Source organism: Macrobrachium rosenbergii, chromosome 59, assembly GCF_040412425.1.
Source record: "Macrobrachium rosenbergii isolate ZJJX-2024 chromosome 59, ASM4041242v1, whole genome shotgun sequence".
In the NCBI taxonomy this organism is placed as follows: Eukaryota; Metazoa; Arthropoda; class Malacostraca; order Decapoda; family Palaemonidae; genus Macrobrachium; species Macrobrachium rosenbergii.
In genome coordinates this window covers 20,630,923-20,646,738 of record NC_089799.1, presented here as the reverse complement: position 1 = coordinate 20,646,738, position 15,816 = coordinate 20,630,923, and the positions used below count along the sequence as shown (strand labels likewise).

Here is a 15,816-nt window from a genome sequence, read left to right as displayed (position 1 = left end):
AACAATAAGCAAAAAAGTCAGATGTTTTCATCTATGTTTTGCCATTTTAGGTATGTAGCCCTGAATATATTGATCTAAGAAATAGATAAGATTAGGAATTTCGTGCAAATCCTGAAATATCCTGATAGTGTATTAAACGGTGCACATACCGGCAACACACTGTATCAAAACCAGACATAACCTTACAACACAAAAAATTTGCTTGTTCTGCCTTATAATAATAGTATGAAATATATATATATCTTCTTAATAATTTGCATGTTAATGTCGCATTTAAAACAATACAACAATGAAAAATGGGGTTGTTGCTGCAAGCTCCCGTTGACCCAGATACGTAAACATAAAACTTATCAGTATTCTTCTGTCCCTTCCCTTTACCTGGGAAAGACACTGGAAAAAGGTCAATTGAACAACATAAGAAATGTTGAGATATGCACAAGGGAACAGTGGTAAATGAACTACGCTGCCTAGAACAGCCATTCTATGAGGCAGAGGGCATCGCTGACTGTATTTCTAATAAGGACACCTGGGAGATCATTGAGATGGTCATAAACCTGAAAGATTACAACATCTTGCGAATATCAGTCAAAGGGAGCCCAATAATCTTGGGCCTTTACCCTCAGCAGATGTTGTTAAAAGGAGGTCAGGACAGGAAGATCTTTATCATATTTGCCAAACACAGTAGGGTAGTAATGTTGCGCTGGGTTGCCCCATCACTACACCATGACACCTGTCAGGTCCAGTTCCTTGTCAGGTGGGACGGACATTTTTTAACAGCAATGTCCCCTGACGATCTATTGTGATTTTTAGCCAAATGAGTTTAAGGCCTCTTCCCCCTCCACACCAGCCAAGTGGGGATTTGGAGCCACGACATTTTGCCCTTAGTCAAGTACTGTTCTTGTAGTATATCTCTGTGACTGTGCCATTTACCAGTGCTGTTTCCAAATGGCTTTGAAATAAGTGTTAAGTGTTCATTTATCCCTCGAGACTTTACACCCTCAGTTTCAGTCTCGATCCCATCTGGTAATGTTTTATATTTTATATATATATATAATCTATAAATCTCTCTTATACCCATTATATATCTATATATATATATATATATATATACCATTCCAAGTCTTGATGTATGGAAGTGTGTGAATGCTAACCTCATTATGTAATGATTCTCCATTTTCATCCTTTTACGTGCTAAAAACCTAAGAACAAAATCAGAGTGTTTAATGAAAAATAAAAATAGTAAGATGCAATATGATAATAAAAAACATGGGAAATTTCTTTTCTGAGGTAATTGGAAAAAAATTCATCCATTTTTCAAGGCCAATAATCCCATACATCTCGTAATCCATAACGTTCACACCTTTGTTTATGGTTCAATAGGTCAAATCAGGATTAGACAAAGGTAAGCTTGCCCGGCCAATTCCGAACCTGCCCATCCCCGCACGTCAGAAGTTTCCGGTAATGTGTTATCTTAAGTTAAGAAAATATTTTTACAAACGTATCCTGACCTCTTGAATTACGGCAATAAGTTTCCTTATTAACACACTGAGATAGTTTCCCACTATGGGCTAGATAATTTCACATCGCGTGCCTTTCATGTGGGTTTTGTAACCATTTGAGTGCTAATAATTTCTTTTCGTCAAAATACATCAAAATTCCTCTTGCAAAATTTTCGCTTCTCTTTCGGACCATGACCTTTGTTTAGTCGGACAGTGGCGTGGGCACCGGAATGGGACAAGATTATAATTCAGTTTGCACTGCTGAAATACTCTCTCTCTCTTCAGGTTAGCTAAAACTAAGTTCAGAGTGTTAAATGCAGAAATTTGATTATGTACTACTACTTCTACCGCTAAATATACGTCTGTTAATACAAGCGTTATCACCCATCAAATCTATTTCCTGCAGTTAAAACGGAGGAGAAAATGGTTTGCTAAACAAAGGGTTCATTCAGCTGTGTCTAAAATAACCGCATCAGCCTCAAGTTGAATACATTCCCATTCACCTTCCCCTCCCCACGGAATGCCAACCCAAATCTTGATTCATTATAATTTTGACAGACATGTTTATTCCTACTCAGGGACCCTGCAAAAACTTGTTTTTAAACCAAATTCCCATCTGGGATAAATATATCTGGATTTATCCCAATTCCCAAGTCCTACAGGACATTTTTAGGTTTTAAGGAATCAGCAGTCCTCAGCCTTACCGAGCATGGCTGAAGGTTACAGGAAACCCAGTAGTTCATGCAAATAGGGCTAACCAACCCTTAAGGCATAGATTTGAATGAAAAATCCCAGAAGGCCTGCCCTCCAGGTATCATGGCTGCTGATGACCTGGGGAGTGACCCTGATCTAAGCAAGATTGGTTGGAAGGTGAAAAGCTATCTCTCTCTCCTCTCTCTCTCTCTCTCTCTCTCAGACAGCATTGGTAACTCTAGGGAATTAGTCAATGCGGATTGTTGGTTAGCTTTGTTAACTCAACGGCTGTTTCCAGCATTTGATGAACAGTAGTACAGACATTATAAAGGTCTTTGTGTGGTTTATTGCTCCATCTACCATCTCTCTATCGTTACGGGAAGATGTTAGAGGGCAGTCATATTTTAATTGCATGGGAAAGCCAATGTACAGTAGGTTAACCTGAGTCAGTGCATTCAGCGATTTTTTTTTTTTTGTTTGCCAGTCAAGTTGGATTATGACGACTAGGCCTTTGAGTGCAAATATCAAACAATAAGTCTTATGGGACTTAGGTCCAATCAGTGCCCAATAGTTTTTGAGATGAGTGGGGCTTTTGTCGGAGACGATTGTTCCAAACTGCGGATGCCGTGCTGTATGAATCTGAATGTCTTTTTAGGAAGGAAAGCAGCCCTTCAGGTGTGCTACAAGACCTGCAAAGGGCTTGTATTTCAAACTGTGCCATTTCTTATTTCTTAGGCCAGTTTTGTTTTATATGTTCTGTATTTCCCTTGCCTCCTTTTTCTGTATTTCCCTCTAGCGATGTCAGCTTCCGGAGCACCATATTCTTTCCAGGATTTCAAAGTCCAGTGGACCCAGTGGCATGTTCCATAAGAAAAGGGTTCCTCTTCTGAATAATAATAATAATAATAATAATAATAATAATAATAATAATAAATTGTTTTATGGCAGTTTTGGTTTTCTCTTGAGCCAACAACGCCAACCAAAGTTGTTCACTAATGGTGTAGCTGATTCCCTAACCGCTCAGTATCTGCTACATTTAGGAATCCATGAGCTAAATGTTAATGTGCTGGTGCGCCTCATTTTTTCAGGACTATAACTTGGTCACGCCACATCAAAGCACCCGATATTTCTTTTTTTTCCTGATGCAAGGTTGTAACAACAGGTCATCTTGAACATTGCCCTGGGTAATTTACACACCTGAGCCAGTACTTCTCTAAATACTCGTACATTATTATTATTAGATGGTGGTGGCACGTTATTATGCCTTCTTGTAATATAAAAATTCATTCACCTGAGTCACTAAAATGATTTCTTGATATGATGCGTGTTAATACATACGTATAATATAAATAGACATGTGTGTGTGTGTTACAGGGAATATTAAAAGCCGTCAGGTAGGAACAATTGATCCCCGAGGACTAGCACTAAACGCGGCGAAACAGTGCCATACTGGGTTTGTTTTGCCGTGTTGTACCCAGTGAAAAGTCAAATGTGTTTTGCCATGTTTAGTACTAGCCCTGGGCATTAAAATGCACTTACACATTTTGATCCTCAAGGGACTAGTACTAAACACAGCAAATAACTTAATTATTAGGCTGGTGACAAACACTCAGTGTAGATTGACCTGTTTTCTTATTTGACTACTGGCCCTCAGAATCAAATGAAATTAAACAATTAGTCATTCAACATATTCCTATCAGTTTGTGTTGGAAGGAGTATCCATATTCTCTCTAGCACACACACTTACACTTCTTGATTATCAACACACACACATATATATATATATGTTATCTTCTATATATATATTATAATTAGCAAGAACTTGCTAAAGCCGACCTTTAGAATGCTGAGTGCAGGATTGTTGCTGCATAAGCTGACCCAAGTTGACCCAGATACCAACACATAAAACTTATCAGTATTCTGATCTCCTTCCCTTTACCTGGGACAGACATTTGGATACCACAGTCAAAAGCGCAGGATAAGAGGTTGAGTGCCACTCCGCAAGCGGCAAATGAACTCGCTGCTTCAAAACAACCATTCTATGAGGCAGAGTGATCGTGCTGAACTGTCTTTGCACAGGACACCTGGGGAGATGCAAGCAGATGGTCAAGACACCTGGAAGATGACACATCTTGGGTACGGTCACCATACGGGCCCAACATCAGGGCCCCTACCCTCAGCAGATGCCTTAAAAGGAGTCAGGACAGGAAGATCTTTACAGTTCGCCAAGACACACGTGGGGAGATCGCTCGAGACGCTGAGCGGGTGCCCCCCCATCTTCGACCCTCTGACTTGGATCCAGTTCCTTTGTCACCTGCGTGAATGGACATTCTTTGTGAACTGGTGTATAGTGCCACAGTGCGATCGGCCTCCGTCATTCTTCACCAGAGACCCTCTTCCCCCCCACAGTAAAGTACAAGTGAAGGCTTTTCAGTCGACATTTTGCCCTTAGAAGTGTTTATTAGAGTGCCGGTATATCTCTGTATGTGCCATTTACCCAGGTGCTGTTTCCAAGTGTTTTGTGTTCCAGTGTTAAGTGTTCATTTATCCCTCGAGACTTTGGCACCCTCAGTGCAGTCCTCGATCCATCTGTATGTTTTATATTTTCCCATACTGGTGTGTAATCCTTAAATCTCTACTTGCAGAGGACCCATTTGCCATGGACTCTTCTTGGGCTGTGCCTTGCAGCCATTCAAGTCTTCAGTAGGAAGACCTCTGGGCTGTGCAAGCCTCAATATTATTTTACTTCTCCATTTTTATCCTTTTTATTGTAAATACAATTATTTAGCAGCCCAGTGTTTTATAACATTCCCTCATGAAGTAGAGCCCTAAGCTCATATGAAACATCCCGATTTTCTTTTCTTTTTATGATTCCCTGGACCAGTCAGATTTTCAAGGCCAGGTGAGTAAAATTCCATTGCTGACCTGTTAAAGTGTTCTACAAATCCAGAAAACCAGGGAAATCATAAAAATATATAACACCCAAATATGAGTCAGTCAAATCGAGGGAACAGGACGAATTTACTGATGAATGAAGAGAAGTATATCTCCGAATGTACAGAGATCTATTTGAGGAGAAATTTCACTTATTAATTATCCAGCATTGGCTAGTTCCATGGAAGACATGCCAGAGGAATATTGAAGATAACTTGACCCAATTCAGGATGATATTTTCGTCTCAAATGGAGTAGTGAAGCAGGAAGACCCAAGCATAGATTTGTTTTAGCTCTAACTAAATACAAAAGCAATGTCCGTCATTCAGGAATATTCCGGAGTATCTCTCTCTGGCTAGATTTTCAGTAGGTAATGGCGGGTTTAACTAACCAAGCCTGGCATTCCCCTTTTATACAACAGAGGCCATATCTACAGTTCTCATTAGTTTATGGTTCAAGTTTCAGTTTACTATTACCAGAAAGCGTTTATTGGAAGGAAGCAAACAGTGTATCATAGTTCTGGTTTCAAATCGGGATTATAGAACTGAGTATTGTGGGGTTGAATGGAACACATAATCCTTACGCTTCGAAATATGTCTTATGCTGAAATATGTTGTGCATATTCTTCAAGTTTTGCCTAAATTGCAATAATGCATGTGACTGTGCGTATGCGTGTGTATATGTTTGTGTGTGTGTATATATATGTTCGTGTGTGTGTGTGTGTGTGTGAGAGAGAGAGAGAGAGAGAGAGAGAGAGAGAGAGAGAGAGAGGGGGGAATGAAAGTAAAGAGTAAACATTTCATTCTAAATATTGTAGAGAGGTTGTCAATCATTCTGTCTGTTATCACTGATAGTTTTCTTGTCTTATTTTTAATTGATATTAATATTTTTAGTAATTACTGTATTTATATAAAATGTGTTAATGTAATCATGGACATTATTTTCTCTGATGGGTAGATAAGGGGATTTGAGAGAGAGAGAGTTATGTATGCTTAGGATGATCTTAGTTATAAAAAATGTTTTGTCAGTAATTAGCAATGACATGAAATTCTTATTTTTAATTTATATTAATATTTTTAGTAATTACTGTATTTATATAAAATGTGTTAATGTAATCATGGACATTATTTCTCTGATGGGATGGAGTAGAAGAGAGAGAGAGAGAGAGAGAGAGCTTTATGTATGCTTAGGATGATCTTGAGTTATTAAAAGCACCTTTTGAGTTTTTTTTTTTTTTGTCAGTAATTCGAAGCCTAGCAGTCGACATGAAATTCCTAGTCAGCGTGCACTGATTCTATACAAAAAGAAAAAAGAAGCTAATTTTTTTGTCATAGTTGTTTATTATTATAGCCCATAAGTCTTATCTAAATTGCAATAATAATAATAATAATAATAATAATAATAATAATAATAATAATAATAGTGTGCGGAATATTGGAAGTCTTTTATTAAAATATCCAATCAGAAATCGTTCGTCTGGGTTCAGGTTCTATTGTAGGTACCGTCGACATGTTTCGACCAGCTCGTTTCATCCTCTGGACGTGCTTGCAGAAGGTCTGAAGAAACGAGCTGGTCGAAACATGTCGACGGTACCTACAATAGAACCTGAACCCAGACGATTGATTGAATATTTTAATAAAAGACTTCCAATATTCCGCACACTGTTCTTTCCAACATGAATATCGGCCAGTTACTGACTAACATCGCTGAGCCTGAAAAGCGAATCATAAGGAGGATAGAAAGACACTATATAAGATAAATTCGCATAATACAGCCATCCTTTTAATAAGACCTGTTTAAAAGAGGGTCTACTCCTTCAAATAATAATAATAATAATAATAATTATTATTATTATTATTATTATTATTATTATTATTATTATTATTATTATTATTATTATTATTATTACTGATGAAGGCTGTTGCTCAGAACCATTTGAGTAGGCAATGTAAAATCCTCATTGCATCTTTAGACTTCATACTGAGAGTTTTAGAAAGATTATAAACCACAAATACTTGATGTAAGTTTAAATATTCTTCTTATATTTGACGTATAATGCTACAATATTAACAGGTAAAACTCATTTTATAAATTTGATTACAAATTCTAAATTCATCAGATTCTCGTTCGAAATATCAGCCGAAATCTTTCTGCTCACAAATGTTCTCATTTTGTGAGAATATTTTTTGTTTTATTGATCAATATTTTCAGGTCAAAGTTCAACATTGTAATTCTGGGCATTGGGAATTGTTTAACTGTGTTTTTTTAATAAAGCACCAAGATTATTTAGAGAACAAATTAACAACAATGTTATATGTTTTTTAAGTTTCAAAAGTGTTAATGTTTTTGGAATTTGATCGATAAAGAAATATCTATAACTTTCATTGGTTCCGTGTCATTTTGGAGGCGTCCACCATGATGGTTTTTTTATATTGTGAAATCAATACTTATAAATAGATAAACAATGCGATAAGATTTGTTGGAAGGATTAAAATAAACGTGTGACGTTCAAACAAAAAATAAGATACAGTAACTACAACAACTCAAGTTTTTACATAAAAGAAAGATTTTTCGCAAAAAAACGTATCTATCGGGTCAATATATTTTTATGATTTAACAAAGAAATGTCTTGAATTCAACAGTAACTCATGACAGAAGGAGGGTGTACCTTAATTTTACTAATCTTTTAGTCCGAGTCATAAATTTTTTACAGCGTACACTTGAAAAAGCCAAAAACATTGCACCCCACAGCCATGATTTGAATGTTTTGTCCTTCTTGTCCTCTCCTCACTAATGAAAGATCATAGCATATAAGTCTGCGTGAAAACGGGAGAAAAAAACACTGAAACCTTTTGTCGTGGATAAAAATATAATACACATATGAAAGCCTCAACACAGTTTCGTGATTAATTGCATCATGATTCAGACGACTATACAGTGCGCAATAAACAAGGCCATTTTAAAATTTATTAAAATTACGGAATAAACATTCCAAGAGCGTAATGCATCCCTCTAATTTTTTACTCATAAAAATATGATACAAATGAGATTTCTCTTAACAAAAAAGTAACAAAATACACAAACAAAATGTGTAGTAAAACAGAATAACGAATACATATCTTTATATTGGAGAATAAAAGAAATAGCGTTTAGCTTCTTGTACAGAGTTATTACAAAGTGAGTAATAAGAAGCATTTGCTGTGCACAAGACATAATACATTTAGTACTCCTAAACTTCCAGATTCATTGCCTTCTGTCCATCCTAATCTTTACCGTTCTGATACTTTAGATCCCAATTTTCACGAATTTCCTGATATACTCCCTCCAGATATTCCAGTTCCTGCAGATCCAATAGATCACCCAGATGATCCAGATCCCCCTAAACTTCTTGATGTACTTCCTCCTAATCCTTCTCATAACCCAGATCCTCCTGAACTTCCTGACACACTTGCTCCTGATCCTCCGGATGACCCAGATCCCCCTGAAATGACTGATATACTTCCTCCTGATCCCCCAGAAGATCCAGATCCTCCTAAACTTCCTGATAAACTTCCTCCTGATCCTCCAGAAGACCCAGATCCCCCTAAACTTCCCGATATACTTCCTCCTAATCCTCCTGATAACCCAGATATTCCTGAAATTCCTGATGCACTTCCTCCTGATCCTCCAGATGACCCAGATCCTCCTGAGCTTCCTGATGCACTTCCTCCTGATCCTCCAGATGACCCAGATCCTCCTGAACTTCCTGATACACTTCCTCCTGATCCTCCAGATGACCCAGATCCCCTGAAAATGTATACTTCCTATACTGATGACTCCTCCCCTGATCCTCCACTTCCTCCATCCAGACCCTGATCCCCCTGAAATTCCTGATATACTTCCTCCTGATCCTCCTGATGACTCAGATCCCCCTGAACTTCCTGATGCGCTTCCTCCTGATCCTCCAGATGACCCAGATCCCCCTGAAATGACTGATACACTTCCTCCTGATCCTCCAGAAGATCCAGATCCTCCTGAACTTCCTGATATACTTCCTCCTGATCCTCCAGATGATCCAGATCCCCCTGAAATGACTGATATACTTTCTCCTGATGCTCCAGAAGATCCAGATCCCCCTGAACCTCCTGATGCGCTTCCTCCTAATCCTCCAGATGACCCAGAACCTCCTGATCCTCCAGAAGATCCAGATCCTCCTGAACTTCCTGATGCACTTCCTCCTGATCCTCCAGATGACCCAGATCCCCCTGAAATAACTGATATACTTCCTCCTGATCCTCCAGATGACACAGATCCTCCTGGGCTTCTGATGCACTTCCTCCTGATCCCCAGATGATCCAGATCACTCTGAACTTCCTTGATGCACTTCCTCCCCTGATCCTCCAGATGGCCAGATCCCCTGAAATGACCCCAGTACTTCCTCCTGATCCGCCAGAGGTCAGATCCCCTGAACTTCCTGATACGCTTCCCCCGATTCTCCAGATGACCCCAGATCCCCTGAACTTCCTGATGCACTTCTAATGATCCCCCAGATGACCCAGATCCTCCTGAACTTGCAGTGCAATTCCTAATGATCCCCCAGATGACCCAGATCCTCCACTTTACCGTGACTTCCTGATCCTCAGATGACTAGATCCCTGAAAGTGATCCCTCCAGAAGACCAGATCCTCCTGAACTTCCTGATACACTTCCTCCTGTCCTCCCAGATGACCTCAGATCCTCCTAGACATGGCTGATATACTTTCTGATCCTCCAGAAGGCCAGATCCTCTGCACTTCCTCCTGATCCCCAGATGAGCCAGATCTCTCTGAACTTCCTGATGCACTTCCTCTGATCCTCCAGAGGCCAGTTCTCTGACACCTGACACAATTCCTCCTGATCCTCCCAGATGACCCAGATGCCTGGTATGCACATGCACTTATCCCAGTCCTCCAGATGGCCCAGATCTCCTGAATTTCCTGATATACTTCCTCTGATCCTCAGAAGATCCAGATCCCCTGAACTTCCTGATATAATTCCTCCTGATCCTCCAGATGACCCAGATCCCCCTGAACTTCCTGATATACTTCCTCCTGATCCTCCTCTTTACAATTATAATTCCTAGATCTCAGATGGCCCAGATCCCCCTGAACTTCTGATATAATTCCTCTGATCTCCAGATGACCCAGATCCCCTGAACTTCCTGATACACTTCCTCCTGATCCTCCAGATGATATAATTCCCCCTGATCCATCCAGATGACTGAATGCTAGATTTCCTGATACACTTCCTCCTGATCCTCCAGATGACCCAGATCCTCCTGAGCTTCCTGATATAATTCCTCCTGATCCTCCAGATGACCCAGATGCCCCTGAAATGTCTGATATACTTCCTCCTGATCCTCCAGAAGATCCAGATCCCCCTGAATTTCCTGATATACTTCCTCCTGATCCTCCAGAAGATCCAGATCCCCCTGAACTTCCTGATATAATTCCTCCAGATCCTCCAGATGACCCAGATCCCCCTGAACTTCCTGATATACTTCCTCCTGATCCTCCTGAACTTCCTGATATAATTCCTCCTGATCCTCCAGATGACCCAGATCCCCCTGAACTTCCTGATATAATTCCTCCTGATCCTCCAGAAGATCCAGATCCTCCTGAACTTCCTGATATAATTCCTCCTGATCCTCCAGATGACCCTTAGATCCCCCTGAACTTTACAGTGATATACTTCTCCTGATCCTCCCAGATGACTCAGATGCTGAACTACAATGTATAATTCCTCCTGATCCTCCAGAAGATCCAGATGCCCCTGAACTTCCTGATACACTTCCTCCTGATCCTCCAGAAGATCCAGATGCCCCTGAACTTCCTGATACACTTCCTCCTGATCCTCCAGATGACTCAGATCCTCCTGAAATTCCTGATCCTGCAGATCCACTAGATCCTCCAGATCCTCCAGAAGACCCAGATCCTCCTGAACCTCCTGATGCGCTGTCACCCGATCCTGCAGATCCACCAGATCCTCCAGATAATCCAGACCCTCCTGAAATTCCTGATTCACTGCCTCCTGATCCACCAGAAACTCCTGAACTTCCTGATCCACTGCCTCCAGAGACTCCTGAACCTCCTGCAGATCCTCCTGAGGAGCCACTTCCACCTGTGCCTCCACCTTCGGAGGGGATGATAATAATAACACTGATTATCATTCTTATTGGTTACGTTGAATTATGTTCAAGAAGAGACGTTCATAATTTCTTGCTGTCTCTGGGAAATTAATTTTTTTTTTTTTTTTTGTGAACACTGCATATTTTCATGTGTAAGTGATTATCATCAAGGTTCATATGCTCTATCTTTATCCCTTCGTATTCTGTAAATGTTTAATATGATTAGTAAAGCACTCGGTAGGACCAGTTATTTTTCCTGAAGACGATATTAATTAGTAATATGAGTAAAGTATGTCAGGAAAACTGCTTTGAAACTGGAACCGTAACAGCATTTGATAGTAAGTATTTACATAAAGGTGAACAAATATTTATAACAAATATTCCTAAAGTTCTGTTTAAAATGGAAATTATTCAAGCTTTTGTCCTTGTATTGGAAATAGGTAAAATGCAATATCACACATACAGCCTAGCTTTCAGTGCCCGCCTTTGAAACCCGAATTGTTAGTTTTATTAATGATAGCAGAGTTCAGACGCTTCGTTTTGCATAGATAAAGTCATATGAATGGTGCGTTCTCACTCCAGTTAATGCTATGTGCCGAATCTCTCATATGTATATAGCTACGATTTTGCTTAAATGGTTTAAAGATCATGTCTGTAGAGATTACAAAAATTAGGTACGAACGAAATACTATAATTTATCGTCTAGGCATGAATCTGACCTGTGATTCTTTCTGTCCATGCAATTATAACATAAAATTTTCCAAACTTTGACTTTCAATTCATAACTAGTTTTTCAACCTGAATATCTTTTTGAAATGTGCGTATGCTCGCGCGCGCGTGTATGTGTTTGTGTGTGTGCGTAAAGCCGTGGACAACAGAAACAAATAAAATGCGCGAAGTTTCTTCGGCGCAATCGAAGTTTCTGTACAGCCGCTACTGCGTATAATCAAGGCCACCGAAAGTAGATCTATCTTTCCAGTGAATGCAATATAATACTGTATGAGCCCGGCCACAGAAACTAACACAGCTCAGTGAGTGGCCTGGCCTATGTCGTTGCCAGCACGATTATGACTAACCTTAACCTAACTTAAATAAAATAAAACTACTGATGCTAGAGGCTGCAATTTTGCATATTTGATGACTGGGGTGGATGATCAACATACCAATTTTGCGGCCCTCTCAGCCTCAAATAGTTTTTTAAATCTGAGCGGACAGAAAAAGTGTGGACAGAGTAAGGTGCGGACGGACAGACAAAGCCGGCACAATAGTTTCTTTTGAGAAAACTACAAAACACTAGTTTAAGAATATTGACCGTATTGTTTTCACGATATGTAAGGTAGCATAGTACCGGGAAACATACATAAAACTACTCTATTTGCCTTTAGAAATTGATCAAGATTAACCTGATTAAACTTTCTGACTCAGACTTTATGAACTTATACAAATTGTATAAACGATATATATCAGACAAACAGAACTTTACTGATACTGCAAAATCGAAATTAATAGTGAAATGAATATAATTTAGTTTGACTCGCTTAGATCTTTTCAGTACCAAATATTGAAAGCATATTTACCTCCGGATGATCCAGTCCCTCCTCCAGCACCTCCAGAACCTGTTCCGCCAGACCCTCCTCCTGTTCCTCCAGAACTTCCTCCAGTACCTCCAGTCCCTCCTGCAGATCCCCCAGCAGTGCCGCCTCCAGTTCCTATAGACCCTCCGCCAGTCCCCCCGGAAACTCCTCCACTTCCTCCAGAACCGCTAGCTCCTCCAGATCCGCTTCCAGTTCCTCCAGAACCTCCACTTCCTCCAGATCCGCTTCCAGTTCCTCCAGAACCTCCACTTCCCCCAGCACTACCTCCACTCCCTCCAGATCCTCCTCCAGTTCCTCCGGACACTCCCCACCACTTCCTCCTGAACCCCCTCCAGTTCCTCCAGAGCCTCCACTTCCTCCAGATCCTCCTCCAGCTCCTCCAGAACCTCCCTCGATTCCCCCAGACCCTCCTCCAGCTCCTCCAGAACCTCCACTTCCCCCAGATCCCCCTCCAGCAACTCCAGAACTTCCAGCCCCTCAGATCCTCCTCCAGCTCCTCCAGAACCTTCACTTCCACCAGATCCTCCTCCAGCTACTCCAGAACCTCCAGATCCTCCGCCAGCTCCTTCTGTCCCTCCAGTCCCTCCTCCACTTCCCCCAGATCCTCCTCCATTTCCTACAGAACCTCCACTTCCACCAGATCCTCCTCCAGCTACTCCAGAACCTCCACTTCCTCCAGATCCTCCGCCAGCTACTCCAGAACCTCCGCTTCCTCCAGATCCTCCGCCAGCTCCTCCAGATCCTCCGCCAGCTCCTCCAGAACCTCCACTTCCTCCGGATGCTCCACCAGCTCCTCCAGCACCTCCAGACCCTCCTCCAGCTCCTCCAGAGCCTCCTCCACTTCCCCCAGATCCTCCTCCACTTCCTCCAGAACCTCCACTTCCTCCAGATCCTCCGTCAGCTACTCCAGAACCTCCACTTCCTCCAGATCCTCCACCAGCTCCCCCAGAACCTCCACTTCCTCCAGATCCTCCTCCAGCTCCTCCAGACCCTATTCCAGCTCCTCCAGAACCTCCTCCACTTCCCCCAGATCCTCCTCCACTTCCTCCAGAACCTCCACTTCCTCCAGAAGCTCCCCAGCTCCTCCAGAACCTCCTCCAGCTCCTCCAGACCCTCCTCCAGCTCCTCCAGAACCTCCTCCACTTCCCCCAGATCCTCCTCCACTTCCTCCAGAACCTTCACTTCCTCCTGATCCTCCACCAGCTCCTCCAGAACCACCAATTCCTCCAGATCCTCCTCCAGCTCCTCCAGAACCTCCTCCAGCTACTCCACTACCCCCACTTCCGCCAGATCCTCCTCCGGCTCCTCCTGTCCCACCAGACCCTCCTCCAGCTCCTCCAGATCCTCCTCCACTTCCCCCAGATCCTCCTCCAGCTCCTCCAGAACCTCCTCCTATCCCTCCAGAACCTCCTCCAGCTCCTCCAGTTCCTCCAGATCCTGCACCTCCTGCTCCAGCTCCGCCCTGCCCTCCTCCAGACCCTGATGTTGCTGAAACAGAAAATGTAGTATTTGAGATTTATTTCAATATGCTTAGTTTTATGTAAAGTATATTAATACTCTTCCCTCTCCACACACTTGCATATATATATATATATATATATATATATATATATATATATATATATATATATATATATATATATATATATATATATATATATATATATATATATATATATATATATATATATATATATATATATATATAATATATATGTATGATGTATATATATACATATAAAACATGTATATAATATATATGTATGATGTATATGTATACATAAAACTTATCTTCACATGGGTAACCTCATAAACTTAACATATATGGTGAAATATTTATTCCATGCTTGATTTGGATTTATGCTTCATTGGGAATGATATGCAATTGGGAGTAAATTACCCACTGGATCTGAAAAATATGTAGCCAATGTACATGTATATATATATATATATATATATATATATATATATATATATATATATATATATATATATGTATATATGTGTGTGTGTGTGTATGTGTATGTGTACATATATGTATACTATATATAAATGTATATATATACATGTAAAATATATATATAATTTATATTTATGTATACATGTATGTAATATATATGTATGAATATATATATATATATATATATATATATATATATATATATATATATATATATATATATATAATGTATATAAATATATATATGTATATTTATGTGTATTATATATATAAATATATATACATATATATACATATAAATACGTATGCAGTATATATGTATATTGGCTATATATTTTCCAGATCCAGTAGGTGATGTATTCTTAACTGTATATCATTCCCAACGAAGCATAAATCCAAATCAAGCATAGTATAAATATTTTATCATATATGTTAAGTTTATGAGGTTACCAATGTGAAGATAAGTTTCATGATATATATTTCTTGCTTTAAAAGAAGATAAAAGCGGCCATAGCTTGCACCTACCTGGCAAGCAACACACACAGCCTCTTTTGCATCGACCTTGTTGAAATTCTCCTGCATTGCACTGATTCCTGCAAGTGCCTCCGGCTTTAAAGCAACGTTTTATCTGCCTGCATCCTGTAATGACACAATTTGAAAAATATGCATTTTTTTTTAAAGATTTATTCATTTACACTTGAATATAATACATATAGAGAGAGATCTGTTTCTGTAGTTTGCAGTTGTTTACCAAGCTACCTGGTGAAAGTATAACTAGACTAACCTTTGTTTGCTACTAATATGCAACATTTGCATGACGTTCCCCTTCCACATTTATTCAGGGTCCTGCTGCAGTCACTAAAAAAGCCATCTCGGCATTCACCTCCTTTCCTGGAACACTTCCAGGAACGCGCGCATATTCCACTGGCTCCTCCTCCTGAAGTACCACCGTCCGCTGCTCCTCCTGAGGTACCACCTCCTGCTCCTCCGC

At 40.3% G+C, this 15,816-nt stretch overlaps 5 protein-coding genes across 5 annotated transcripts; 3 read left to right on the top strand and 2 right to left on the bottom strand.

Moving 5' to 3' along the window:
- Positions 1 to 7,920: 7,920 nt before the first annotated feature.
- On the bottom strand, positions 7,921 to 8,916 carry LOC136837593 (loricrin-like; the record flags this gene model as incomplete). The annotated part of the gene is made up of 1 exon (XM_067102469.1): positions 7,921 to 8,916. A coding segment is annotated over one exon (378 nt), but the record flags the coding sequence as incomplete, so codon positions are not given.
- A 20-nt stretch (positions 8,917 to 8,936) lies between these two features.
- On the top strand, positions 8,937 to 9,458 carry LOC136837592 (circumsporozoite protein-like). The gene has a single exon (XM_067102468.1). The coding sequence runs from the start codon at positions 8,937 to 8,939 to the stop codon at positions 9,456 to 9,458; it is 522 nt and encodes a 173-aa protein (XP_066958569.1).
- Positions 9,459 to 10,010: 552 nt separating this feature from the next.
- On the top strand, positions 10,011 to 10,807 carry LOC136837590 (uncharacterized). Its single transcript, XM_067102467.1, has 2 exons — positions 10,011 to 10,026; positions 10,407 to 10,807. The coding sequence occupies exons 1-2, from the start codon at positions 10,011 to 10,013 to the stop codon at positions 10,805 to 10,807; spliced, it is 417 nt and encodes a 138-aa protein (XP_066958568.1).
- Positions 10,808 to 10,820: 13 nt separating this feature from the next.
- On the bottom strand, positions 10,821 to 11,312 carry LOC136837589 (uncharacterized). Its single transcript, XM_067102466.1, has one exon. The coding sequence runs from the start codon at positions 11,310 to 11,312 to the stop codon at positions 10,821 to 10,823; it is 492 nt and encodes a 163-aa protein (XP_066958567.1).
- Positions 11,313 to 11,550: 238 nt separating this feature from the next.
- On the top strand, positions 11,551 to 14,409 carry LOC136837588 (uncharacterized). Its single transcript, XM_067102465.1, has 2 exons — positions 11,551 to 11,559; positions 12,823 to 14,409. The coding sequence occupies exons 1-2, from the start codon at positions 11,551 to 11,553 to the stop codon at positions 14,407 to 14,409; spliced, it is 1,596 nt and encodes a 531-aa protein (XP_066958566.1).
- Positions 14,410 to 15,816: the final 1,407 nt, after the last annotated feature.

Coding starts and splice junctions, on each gene's coding strand:
- LOC136837589 (XM_067102466.1), bottom strand. CDS start 11,312: ATGATAATCAGTGTTATTATTATCATCCCCTCCGAAGGTGGAGGCACA.
- LOC136837592 (XM_067102468.1), top strand. CDS start 8,937: ATGACTCCTCCCCTGATCCTCCACTTCCTCCATCCAGACCCTGATCCC.